This window comes from Natrix helvetica (genome assembly GCF_964273705.1).
Source record: "Natrix helvetica genome assembly, chromosome: 2".
Taxonomy (NCBI): Eukaryota; Metazoa; Chordata; class Lepidosauria; order Squamata; family Natricidae; genus Natrix; species Natrix helvetica.
In genome coordinates, this window is record NC_138552.1 from 42,765,632 (window position 1) to 42,778,721 (window position 13,090).

At 50.8% G+C, this 13,090-nt stretch overlaps 1 protein-coding gene across 1 annotated transcript in view; it reads left to right on the forward strand.

Annotated features, from left to right (window-relative positions):
* ADGRV1 (adhesion G protein-coupled receptor V1) overlaps nt 1-13,090 on the forward strand; it is a gene marked incomplete at its 5' end in the record, with an annotated part of 278,532 nt that overhangs the window by 27,162 nt on the left and 238,280 nt on the right. Inside the window, 1 exon segment of the mRNA XM_081943817.1 lies at nt 12,509-12,689. Within this exon segment, the coding sequence (XP_081799943.1) occupies nt 12,509-12,689 (181 nt within the window).

Genomic DNA, 13,090 nt, shown 5'->3' on the forward strand with positions numbered 1-13,090 from the left:
AACAGCTCTTTATTAGTAGTAGTAGTGATCCAGCTTGCTATGGGGTCGAGTAGCTCCCCTTTTATAGGGATCTGGTACGCCTCCCGACCAATCAGAATGACCCCTTGTTCCCGCCCTAGTGGCGGACCTGAGTGGAGACTTACAGTGGTTTATGCTAATATCTAACACCCCTCCCCTCTTAGATGGAGTGTTCCGGTTAGTGACAAAGTCCTGTAAGTATGCCGTTTTCCAGTAGAGTGGAGGGAGGGGTCACTGAAGGTTATTACAGCCTGATTGGTCCATTTGACTGAGAGAAAACTTCTTAGCCTTCGGCTTCTCCCGTTGGCTCCCAGTTTCCTCTCAGTCAACAAGGTCCAAAAGACTCAAATTTGGTTCCCAGTGATTGTGAGTACTAAATTTAAAAAATTAATTGGTTCAATTGGACACTTTAAATCAAACAAATTACTTCGTAAATAGAGCTGGCCCAATAGGACAAGCTATCGCAGTCCTAAATAGGCAGGGAAAGCAGCGCGGAGCAAAGCTCTTCCCACCTTACTCCCTGCGGGCTCTTTTCCCCCCGACTGATTCCTGGTGACTCGGGCGTGCCGGGGGGCTTGCAGCTCATTTATCCTCCCCCGAGACGATTTCCTTGCCTTGAAGCCGCAGCGCCGGCGGCCCTTTGCCGCGCGTGAAGACCGGCAGCCATTAAACGAGACCGCGCCGTCTCTACCGAGTCGGCGGTGCCCTCGGCGGCGGCGCGTGAACGTGACCGGAGCGCCAGCGGCTCTTGCCGGGCGTGAAGACCGGCGGAAGTAGCTAAAGGGCCGAGATTACTTGCCTTTTTAAACGGCGAGCCCTACAAGGTGCGGGGGAGGCAAGCGGCAGGCTCGGGCGCCATTTTAAACGGCCGCTCGAGAAGAAGACCAGCAAGCCTCAGCGGCGGCCATTTTGAACACGTGTTGGGCCTAGCCCTTCCACCCTCTACCGAGCCTCCGCCATTATTCAAAGCTCAAGTTGAGAGTTTCTCCCAGCAAGAGGCTTCGAGCTGCGACTGCTTCTTCTTCTATAATCATCAGAGCACGTGAGTGGGGCGATGGCAGCGAGATCTGAGGCAGCTCAAACCGCAACTCCCCAGGCCCAGGAAGATAAGTCAGGCCCCACTGCCCCAGCCAGGCCTCGTGTTTCTAGGCCTTCTGCGGAGGATCGCCCCTCCAGAGCCCTACAAAGGGATGAGCTTAGGCGTTCCAGGGCAATCGAGAAGGCGATTGAGAGGGCAGAAAAGAAGAAGGTCAGGGATCCCAGACCTAGATCTAGATCTCCCAGACCTGAGGCTCATAGTCATTCCCCTTCTGTCAACAGGGGGTTCAGCCCTTCCTCTCCCTCTTCCTCTTCATCCAGATCCGTTAGGAGTGAAGAACGGGGGGCTTCTCCCCCTCCCCCAACTTCCCCTGGGACAGGGGGCTTGGATAGAAATGATCCTTTAGAGGGCACCTCTGCAGGCCCCTCCCGTGGTAGGAGATCCCACAGGGATTCAATTCCTCATGACTATGATTCTGATTATGACGAGGAGGATCTAGAACACCTCCCTGAAAATCTAAAAAGATTAATTTCTGCAGCCATTTCCAGGGGAATAGCTCAAAGAGACAGACCTTCCCGGCATAATAGGATTACTCCGTTCAGCAGGGCCAGGTCTAGGAATTCTTCCCCCTCCCTCATGAGCGAGGTCTCTTCTAGGGGGGAGGCCGGTCGTCAAGACGACTGGGGTTTCTCTGAGGAAGAGGATGCGGCCACTGATCAGCCCACCTCTTCTAACTTATTCATTCAGGCCATGTTTAAACCCCTACTGAAGAAGGCTAGGAGAACCACCAAGGTGGGCACAGGGGACCCCACAGTGCCCCCGCCCAGGGATCCAGACATGGTGATGTTCTCAAACACGGCCACCAACAAGGAGGAGATCCCTGCTCCTCCTCTGTTCTTGGAGGTGGCCACCAGTCAGTGGGCCCGACCTTCGAATTTTTCCCCTCCTGGCAGCAATGATAGGCGGGCTTATAATATGGAGAAGGCCTTTTTACAGGCAATTCAACTTCCGGCTATAGACCAACCCATAGCTGCCCTGGTCTCATCCTCCCCGGTGGTCTCCGGGGATGCTGCGGACAAACTTAAGCCGGAGGATAAGAGGGCGGAGCTTACCCTGCGGAAAAATTATAAGGCTTCCGCTTGGGCAATGCGGGCGGCGGCTGCCGCCTCGTATTTTAATCGCACAACAGTGATGTGGCTCCGCCAACTCCAGGATCGTATCCCGATCCAGGATGATCGAATCCATCAAGACCTGACCAAAATTATGGCGGCCTGCCAGTATTCGGCCGACGCGACCTTGGATGCCATGCGTTTTGGCTCCAGCGCCTTGGCCACCTCTGTGGCCTCACGCCGGCTCCTTTGGCTTAGAAATTGGCAGATCGATAATAAAGCCAAATGGGATTTGATAGCTGCCCCCTTCACGGGTCCAAATTTGTTTGGGTCTGCCCTAGACCCAATTCTAGTGGAGAATAAGGACAAGAAAAAGGTAATGCCTACCTCCACTAAGAAATCCGAGACACGCAGTCACCCATATCGCAGGCCTCCTTTCAGAAACTATGACAGGGACCAGGAGTCCCGTTTCCAACAGTACAGGCAGGATAGGCCATTCAATAGACAAGGCTTTCAAGACCGCTCCAGATACCAGTCTCAGTCCAAGCGGCCCTTTCGCGGGGGGGGCGGCCGCCCCTTCCGCAGAGGGAAATGACTCAAATCCGAGTCATCCCATAGGCGGCCGCCTGGCATTATATGCGGACAAGTGGGACCAGATTACAACAGACGGTTGGGTCCGGGCGACCATTCGCCACGGCCTAAGGTTAGAGTTCCTCTCCTATCCCCCGAGGCGCTTCAAAGTTTTCTCCCCATCCCGGGATCCGGAACGCCGTCATCTCATGGACCTCGCCGTTTCACACCTTCTGGAAATCAGAGCGGTGGAGGTCGTTCCGGAAACGGAAAGGGGGCGGGGCTACTATTCAAATCTATTTGTAGTCCCGAAGGCCTCGGGGGGTTGGAGGGCTATTCTCGACCTGAAGCGCCTGAATCAGTATCTAGTTTACAGGCGCTTCAAGATGGCCTCTCTAAAATCAATCTTGCAGGGCATTCGAAAGGGGGATTACATGGCCTCGGTAGACCTGACGGAGGCCTACCTACACATCCCCATCCTTCGGTCTCACCGTCAATTTCTGAGATTTTCCCACAAAGGCAGTCACTATCAGTACCGGGCCCTGCCATTCGGCCTGGCCTCGGCCCCTCGGACGTTCACCAAAGTCCTGGCGGCACTGGCCGCTTACCTGAGATCCATCCCAGTCAGGCTCCAGTGTTACCTGGACGACGTCTTAGTGCAAGCAGGGTCTCTTCCCAGGGCCAGGGCAGACCTCCAGCTGACCATCCAATGGCTCCAGACACTAGGCTTCTCAGTGAATTTCCCCAAGAGCCATCTATCCCCATCCAGACAGATTCTGCACCTAGGGACAGTGATAGATTCCCAGTCGGGGCGGGTCCGCCTGTCCCCAGACCGCTTAGACAGTCTGACGCAGTTGATCAGGTCAATCAGGACAAAAAGGTCCGTTTCCACCCTGACATTATCACGACTCCTGGGGAAGATGGTATCCTGCATAGGGATAGTTCCCTGGGCCCGCCTGCATCTGCGTCCCCTTCAGTGGGCCTTAATACCAGCCCAAAGGAGAATGTTGAGCAACTCTCTACGACCACTTCGCTTAACGTCGGAAGTGAGACGCTCGCTCAAGTGGTGGATGTCCCCAGCATTGCGACAGGGGGCCTCTATTTGGGAGCCGGAGAGAGTACAAGTCACGACGGACGCGAGCCTTTACGGCTGGGGGGCCGTGATGGGGTCCGACATGGCCCAGGGACGTTGGACTGCCTCGGACCTCAGACACAATATAAATTGGCTCGAACTCAAGGCCGCGAGACTGGCCCTCCGGACTTTCAACCGCCAGCTACAGGGGCGACATGTCCTACTACTTACGGACAATGTAGCGACGAAAGCTCATGTAAACCGGCAAGGCGGGACTCACTCCCGAGCCCTCTGGCGGGAGGCACAGACATTAGGCCTATGGGCGGAGAGACACTTGGCCTCCATTGCGGCAGAACATATTGCGGGGACGTCCAATCACCAGGCAGACTGGTTGAGCCGGGCGACTCTGGACAACGGCGAGTGGCAGCTAGATCCAGAGTTGTTTCGAAAGATCTGCCTCAGGTTCGGCAACCCCCTTGTGGACCTGTTTGCCTCCCCCAGCAACACGCAGCTGCCGAGATTTTTCACCAGATTCAAGACCCCAGCTGCAGAAGGAGCGGATGCTCTCAGGACCCGGTGGCCTCCGGGTCTCCTCTACGCCTTCCCTCCCCTTCCCCTCATTCCCAGAACCATTCGGAAGGTAGTCACAGAGAGGGCTTCCGTCATTCTGTTAGCCCCATATTGGCCGAGGAGACCATGGTTTGCGGACCTGGTCCAGCTCTCGGTCGTAGATCCCTGGAGAATTCCACCGGAAGAGGTAGTCTTGTATCAGGGGGTCTTAGTTCACCCAGAGCCGCAGTGGCTGCATCTGACCGCGTGGCTCTTGAGAGGGGATTGCTGAAACGGAGGAAGCTGTCATCGGGGGTCATCGCCACCTTAGAGGCAGCTAGGAAACCGTCCACAGTGAGGATCTATAACGCCACCTGGTCGGCCTTCGCGAAGTGGTGTAGCCCCAGGGGGGTGGATCCAGCCAGGGCCACGGTTCCAGACGTTCTAGAATTTCTTCAAAAAGGATTAGAGGATGGGTTGTCCCATAATACCCTCAGGCGACAGGTAGCGGCCCTATCCACTATATTGGGAGGGGAGGGTCCCTCTACCCTCTCTCGCTCTCCGTTGGTGAAGAGGTTCCTTAAAGGGGCGGCCAATATCCGTCCGCCTCCGGTCCATAGGTTCCCTACATGGGACCTTACCATCGTCCTGAAGGCACTGACGGGGTCTCCCTTTGAACCGCTCAGGTCGGTCCACATGCGCCTCCTATCACTGAAGGTAGTATTTTTAGTGGCCATTACATCGGCCAGGCGTATCTCTGAGCTGGGGGCCCTTTCTGTTAGAAGCGACCTTTGCATGATTCACCAGGACAGGGTGGTATTGCGTTTAGATCCTTCGTTCATACCGAAGGTCAATACTCTGTTTCATAGGGCCCAGGAAATTGTCCTACCAAATTTTTGCCCCAATCCAACAAGGGAGAGAGAACAGGCGTGGCATCGGTTGGATGTACGCAGGGCCCTCCGTATTTATCTGAAACGGACGGAGGGCATTCGTAAGACCGAGGCGTTGTTTGTCTCGTTTCACCCAGGTTCCCTAGGCAATAAGGTCTCGTCTTCAACTATTGGGAGGTGGATCAGGTTGGCCATCGTTGAGGCCTATGGAGCCTCAGGCAAATCCCCCCCGTCAGGGATTACGGCTCACTCTACTCGTAGTGCGGCCTCCTCAGCGGCCTGGGCCACAAGGGCGCCCTTCGAGGACATCTGTCGCGCGGCCACCTGGGCCTCCCCTACTCCTTTCATAAGACATTATCGCCTGGACGCTTATGCCTCGGCTGAGGCATCCTTTGGGCGGAGGGTTCTCCAGCGGGTGGTGGCCGATCCTCCCCCTGAGACCCAGTCTCCCCTCCCTGGGACGTAGCGTGGGTATGTCCCTTCAGTGACCCCTCCCTCCACTCTACTGGAAAAAGAACGTTGGTCTTACCTGAACGTTTTTTTCGGGAGAGTGGAGGGAGGGGTCACTCTCCCACCCTAGTTAGATAGACAGGGTCTGGGAGGGGTAGGATCGGGTGGCCCGGGGCGGCTTTCCCTTGTCTTCTTACATCATGCAGACGCTGACCTGACATCGCGGAAACTGGGAGCCAACGGGAGAAGCCGAAGGCTAAGAAGTTTTCTCTCAGTCAAATGGACCAATCAGGCTGTAATAACCTTCAGTGACCCCTCCCTCCACTCTCCCGAAAAAAACGTTCAGGTAAGACCAACGTTCTGTTTCTGCCTTACTCGGGTGGACCGTCGAAGTTCGGGTTGAGTTGGAGCGGGTGTGAGATCGGCGTGTTTTTCCTGTTCTGTTTCGCTGGTAGGGGGCGGTAGGTTTCCCTCGCTCGGAGGCTGCTCCGCTCTATCGCTGGTCTCCGGTTCTACCCCAGGCTCCGTGGCGCTGTAGTCCTCTGTGTTCGGATGATCGGGTTGTTGCATTGGCTGGCTTTCCCATGGAATGAAGTCTTCGTTTGCTGATCGGAGGTTGGAGTGCGTTACCCGACCACGGAGTTGGTCAATGTGCCTCTTCCAGTTTCTACCGTCCTCTAGTTCCAATAAGTATGATTGAGGACCCGTGATACCAATTACCTTTGCTGGAATCCACAGTGTCCCCCCTGCATAGTTGTGGGCGTATACTGAATCCCCTATGCTAAAGTTCCAAATTTTGCTTGTGGAGTCTGGGGGCGATGTAGCAGAGTAGTTTGGGTGAAGCCGGTCCAGGTGAGACCGTAAGCGGCGGCCCATGAGGAGTTCAGCGGGGCTCCTTCCCATCGTGGCACTAGGGGTAATATGCTGGATTAGTAAGTAATGGTCAATTCGTGTTTGCCAATCACCTGGACCCATCCTAGCGAGGGCCTCTTTTGCAGATCGCACCATTCTCTCCGCCTGTCCATTCGATGCCGGATGGAATGGTGCGACGAGGGCATGCCGAATTCCCTGACATGCTAAGTATGTTTCGAATTGCATGGCCGTGAATTGGGGCCCGTTGTTGGAAACCAGGAGGTCGGGCAGGCCGTGCGTGGCGAAAAGCCGCCGTAGTACCTTAATGACTGCCGCTGCCGTGATTGAAGTCATCAGGACTACTTCCAACCATTTGGAGTATGCATCCACAACTATTAGAAACGTTTGCCCTTGGACTGGCCCTGCGAAATCAATGTGTATTCGCGACCAGGGTGCTTTCGGTTTGTCCCATTCCGTAACGGGCGCTTCAGGGGGGGCTGGTCTGGACTCTTGGCACGGATCGCAAGTGGCTACCTATTCCTCTATCTCCTTGTCCATGTTTGGCCACCAAACGTAACTCCTAGCTAACGCTTTCATCCTTACGATCCCTGGATGCCCGACATGTAAAGCCTCTAATACATTTCTGCGCAGTGCGTATGGTATAACAACTCGATCCCCCCACAATAAACAACCTTGTAAAACCGACAGTTCATCGCGCTTACACCAAAACAGTTTGAATTCGGGTCCCACATTCCCTTTGGGCCACCCCCTCCATACCCAAGTTTGTACTTGTCTGATTGCGTTGTCCTTAGCCGAAAACCTAGCAACGTCCTCCGACGAAACTGGCCCCGAGTCCAAACAGTCAATCAAAAGAACCGGTATCTCGGGAGTGGGGTCTGTTAACAGTTCGGGTAGTGGGCAACGGCTGAGTGCGTCTGCGTGCCCTAATGTTGAACCTGGTCGATGTATCAACTTGTAGGAATACACAGCCAGGAAAACAGTCCACCTGGTCATGCGCGGGGAGAGTGAGACCGGTGTGGGGCGGTTTCCCGCCAAAAGACCCAGCAAAGGTTTGTGGTCTGTGATAAGTTCGAAATCACGGCCGTAGAGATACTCGTGGAAACGTTTGACTCCAGCCACAGCGGCTAACGCTTCCCTGTACATTTGACTGTAGTTCCGTTCTGCCGATGACAACGTCCTTGAATAGAATGCGATGGGTGCTTCGTTACCGTTTGGCATTCTGTGGCTGAGTACTGCGCCGACGCCGAAAGGTGATGCATCGCAGGTCAATACCAGTGGTAGGGTCTGGCTGTATTGGATGAGTAACGAGTCGGTCGTGAGTAGACGCTTTACTGCGGTGAAAGCGGCCGCCTCAGAGCATCCCCAGGTCCATTTTGCGTTCTTGGCTAGGAGTCGGTGTAGCGGCTCAGCGACGGTAGCTTTCTGTCTTAGAAAAACGCTGTAGAAGTTAAGAAGTCCGAGGAATGCCTGCAACTCGGTCTGATTTTGTGGTGTGGGGGCGTCCTGGATTACCTTAATTTTCTTCGATGTTGGGTGTATACCCAGTCCATCGATTCTATACCCCAGGAATTCTACGCTAGGCACGTTAATTTGGCATTTTTCCTTTTTTAGGCGGAGACCCTTTTCTCTGATTCTGGCCAAAACAGTTCTAACACGTTTTAATAGTTGCTCCTTGTTTGCAGCCGACACCAAGATATCGTCAAAATATGGGACGACTCCTGGTATGCCCTGCAAAAGCCGTTCCATGACGCTTTGGAACAGCCCTGGAGCGATGCTTACGCCGAATTGTAACCGGTTACATTTGAAAGCACCCCTGTGCGTCACTATAGTTTGGGCCTCCGCCGTGGCGCTATCCACAGGCAGCTGCTGATACGCTTGTGCCATGTCTAACTTCGCAAATATTTTTCCTGGCCCCAACGAGTGCAATAAGTGTTGGACTACAGGCACAGGATACACGCTCTGTTGTAGGGCGACATTAATTGTGCATTTATAGTCCGCACAGATGCAGACTGACCCGTCTGGCTTAACTGGGATCACAATGGGAGTTTCCCAGCGCGCGTGATCCACCGGTTCAAGGATCCCTTGCTCTATGAGCTTATCGATTTCTTTGTCAATCTTGGGCCGGAGTGCAAAAGGCACTCTTCTAGGTTTGAGTCGGATTGGCACCACTTTAGGGTCTAAATTGAATGAGATTGGCTTTCCCACATACTTACCAAGGCCGGGGCTGAATACATCCTCGAACTCCTTAAAAATTTCCTCAGCGCTGTTGTTCTCCATGGCGTTGATCCCAGTGACTTCTAGCCCCAGGGCTTCGAACCAATCCAGTCCCAGGAGGCTCTGTAACGGTGCGCTGGCGACAGTCACGGGCAGCTGGGCTATGATGCCTTGAACTGGACCCGAAATGTGCCTTGACCCACGATGGGGACCCTGTTTCCTTGGTAGTCTCGTAGCAGGATGTCTGGTGTTCGCAGTTGGCGCTTCTTAAGGCTCGGAATTGCCTTTTTCATGGTTGACCACGAGATAATCGTCAGGGATGATCCCGTGTCGACTTCCAGCTCGCAAGGGGAGTCCTCCAGGAGGACAGTGAGTTTCAGCTTTTTAGGCCGCTTTGTGCGGACCTGACCTATCATTGTGAGATAGGTTCTCATGGGTTCTCTCTGGGGGTACTCTCTCTCAGCTTCCTGGGAATACTCTCTCTCGGCTGACTCCCTTGGCTCTCTCTCTGGGCGTCCTTTGTTTTTTCGCCAAGCCCCTGGGTTGGGCTTCTGTCGGAGGTACATAGGAGGCTGCCATTGGGTGGCAGGGACTTCGCTCCGGCACACTCGTGCGATGTGCCCAAGTTTGTCGCAATGCGAGCAAACAACGTTTCTCAAACGGCAGGTCGACCGGGGGTGGTTCCCTCCGCAGCTTGCACAAGGTTGCAAACGGAATTCGGATCTTCCCGCCGGTCTCGTGTGACTGCTCCGCATGCGATGACTGTCTTCGTATTCGCTGTCCTCAGTCTCTTGATTGGTGGCCTCGTAGTGCACTCTGGATTGCCTGGCTCCAGTCTGGGTTGCGCTGTACCCGCGTTGTATTGTTTCAGATGATCTGTCCGCCGATTCGGAAGCTCTCGCCTCGTCCAGCGCAATTTGCAGGTTTAGGTTGGATTTGGCCAACAATCGTTTTTGTAACGCAATGTCTTTTAACCCGCAAATGAGGCGCGCCAGGATTTGCTCGTCCAGGTCCCTGAACTCGCAATGCGTTGCTGCTTTTCGAAGTGCTGCAACGTACTGGTTTATGGATTCTCCCGCCTTCTGGTTCCTCGTGTTGAATTCCTTGCGGCGAACGTGGCGGGAAGGTTTTGGCGCGTAATGCGTTTGCAGCGTCTGCTGTAGCGCCGTCCATGTTACCGCCTGGATGGGGGTTGGCTCGGAGAGATCCCTGGCCGTTTCGAAGACTTCTCGACCGCAGTAGCTCAGGAACATATTCTTTTTCCGAGAGTCCGGTACTCCTGTGAGATCGTTTGCCTCGAGGAAGCATTTGAATCTCAGCATGTAGGATTCCCAATGCTCGGCGATTGGGTCGTATGGAGTTGGTGGAGCGTGCATCGACATCTTGTCTGTGTTCGAATTTGCCGCGCTGAGATGGCTGCCGGAAGTTCCGCCGAATTCCGGGGCTGGATCGGATTCGTAGATTCTGGAGGTAGCTTCTTCGTCCTATCTGCCTCTCGATCCCATCCTCGTCGCCAATGTTAGATTCGGGCAACGAGAGACAGACTCCAGACGATAGTGACAACAACAACAGCTCTTTATTAGTAGTAGTAGTGATCCAGCTTGCTATGGGGTCGAGTAGCTCCCCTTTTATAGGGATCTGGTACGCCTCCCGACCAATCAGAACGACCCCTTGTTCCCGCCCTAGTGGCGGACCTGAGTGGAGACTTACAGCGGTTTATGCTAATATCTAACAGTAACCAATACTGTTTAATGGATCTTATTGGGTTTTAAAGAGAGCTCGTGATTGATTCTGAGCTGGGATCTGATCCATGGCTTAACTGAGGCCCTCACCAGTGCCTGAATTAAGGGGTGCCTATGGACTTGAGTTGTGCTTTGTGGCTTCTCTGTGTCCATAAATCCCAGAACATTTTTTCATCATTCTGACTCATTCTAAGTTTGATTCCAGCTAGGCATGTCCATAAGAGATGACTGACATGTTCTTAGCTAAGAAGGTTTGAATCTATTGGACTTGAGCAGTTTGAAATGCTATACAGCTAGTCCTCACTCAGTAATCACAAAGCAACTCCTTTGCTAAGTGACATAGTTTTTACTGAAACATTATGTCAATACGAAGGACTTATAACCTCATTTCCACTTGGCTGTTAAGAGAATCAACTCATTTGTGAGCATGCTTTAAAAATGTACTTCTACCCTCTCTATTAACTTTGCTTGTCTCAAGCCAATTTACAAAGCATACAAATAGCAGTCAAGTGATCGCAGGATACTGCAATGTTTGTAAATACAATTTCTAGATGGTTTTGGTGGAAGCAAGAAATCTAATCTAGTCAGATCCTAGATTTCTGTATTAGAGGTATCCTGCAGGACTCTATTCTCCCTCCACTCTACATAAAACTGCTGGACAATGTCATATGTTGATACAGAAGCAGGGATGATACTCAGTTATATATCTCCACCGTAAACCAAAAAGGTTTTGCTGTTAGGTTTCTTTTGCAGTGTCTGGAAATAATGACCTACCTATAGAGTTAAGTAGGAATTTCCAATCCCAACATCTTAAAGTTATTTTCTATGACTGAAGAGAAAAGTAATGTTTACCAATTTTAAAGCTAAGTGCATTTTGAAGTACATTCACCTTTGTTCTGCTAGTCTTTCTTCAGTTAAATGTTCATGGACTTGCATCCAGAAAATACCAGTAGGAATTCACCAGGCTAGAAACCAGGAGACTCTGAGTTCATCCTTCCTTGGACATGAAAGCCAGTTGGGTGACCTTGGACCAGTCACTCTTTCATAGCCCAACAGGATTATTGTGAGAAAATAGGAGGAGAAAGAAGTATTAGGCATGTTTACCATCTTAAGTTATTTATACAAAAATAAAGGCAAGATATAAATAAAAATTAAATCTATGGAAGGATAAATATTGCATAGAATTTTATTTTGTCAACATTATCTGCAGAATTAAAATCAGCATTATCCATTAAAACAGAATGTCCATTAAATTAAAATAAAATTTTACACAGGCATAAAGTGACCCCCCCCCCCAAAAAAGCCTGTGTATTTTATGTACTGTATATTTGAAGCATAGTATGAGTAAAATGATGAATAGGATTTTAGGCATGTGTAGAAGGAGATAGAGCATGGACATATTTTGGCCAATTATATTGAAAATTCAAGACTTAAAATCAAAGCTGTAGTAGTAGTATTATCTAGATTATACAGCAGTGGTGAAATTCAAATTTTACTACCAGTTCTGTGGGTGTGGCTTGGTGGGCGTGGCAGGGGGAAGGATATTGCAAAATCTCCATTCCCACCCCACTCTGGGGCCAGGCAGAGATGGTATTTGCCGGTTCTCCAAACTACTCAAAATTTTGCTACCGGGTCTCCAGAACCTGTCAGAACCTGCTGAATTTCAACCCTGTTATACAGCATACAAAAACAGGATATGTCTTACTAATTGATCCATCACAGTATTTTTCTAATGTTCACCATTATGGAAGCTTTATCACTTCCAAAATGTAACTTGATATCACTGAAATTGCACTAGGATTGTACTGTGGCAGAAAAGAAGTGTGAATGAATCATTAACCATTTTGAACTGGATTGAACAATATGTGAATGCTGTCTTAAAAAAAAAAAAGTAGTTAGTTTGTGGCACTCATTCAAATATCTATTCATTACTATGTTGCTAGTTCTGTCCCTATTGTTCTGATTCAGTTTCCCTGTTCTAGTTAGATGAATTTTATTCAGTGCTCCTCAGTAGCCATGGTGACCTGCCAAGTAAGCTGGGAAATGCTACAAGAGTCAACATCACAATTCTGAAGAACAATGATCCACATGGAATTATTCAGTTTGTTGACAATGTGATGATAGTAACAATAAATGAAAGTAAAGGTGAAGACTTCTATGCTGGTAATTCTCATTGTTTTCTTCATATAAAATATTTTCATAAATGCGAAAATATATGAGTATATTAAAATACACTTTTAATAAGTAAAAAAAAACCCTGTTAACCTTTCTACTATTTATTTGCCAACGTTCATTGTTTCGATCTTCCACCTGAGACACTAATATTACAAGAGTCATTGTGGCACAACTTTAATTATCATAATTTAACTTTATGGATTTAATATTTGCCACTGGATCAGGATTACAGATATCTGGAATCAGTCATGGGATTTGATTTGAATTGCTATTTCTCCAACTAGACCTGGGGATTCCCAATCAGCACAAACCATTTTCATGTACTGTATTATGCTTTATTTTTTTCCTTTCTGTATTATGTACGGTATGAATCCAATCACTGTGCCCTA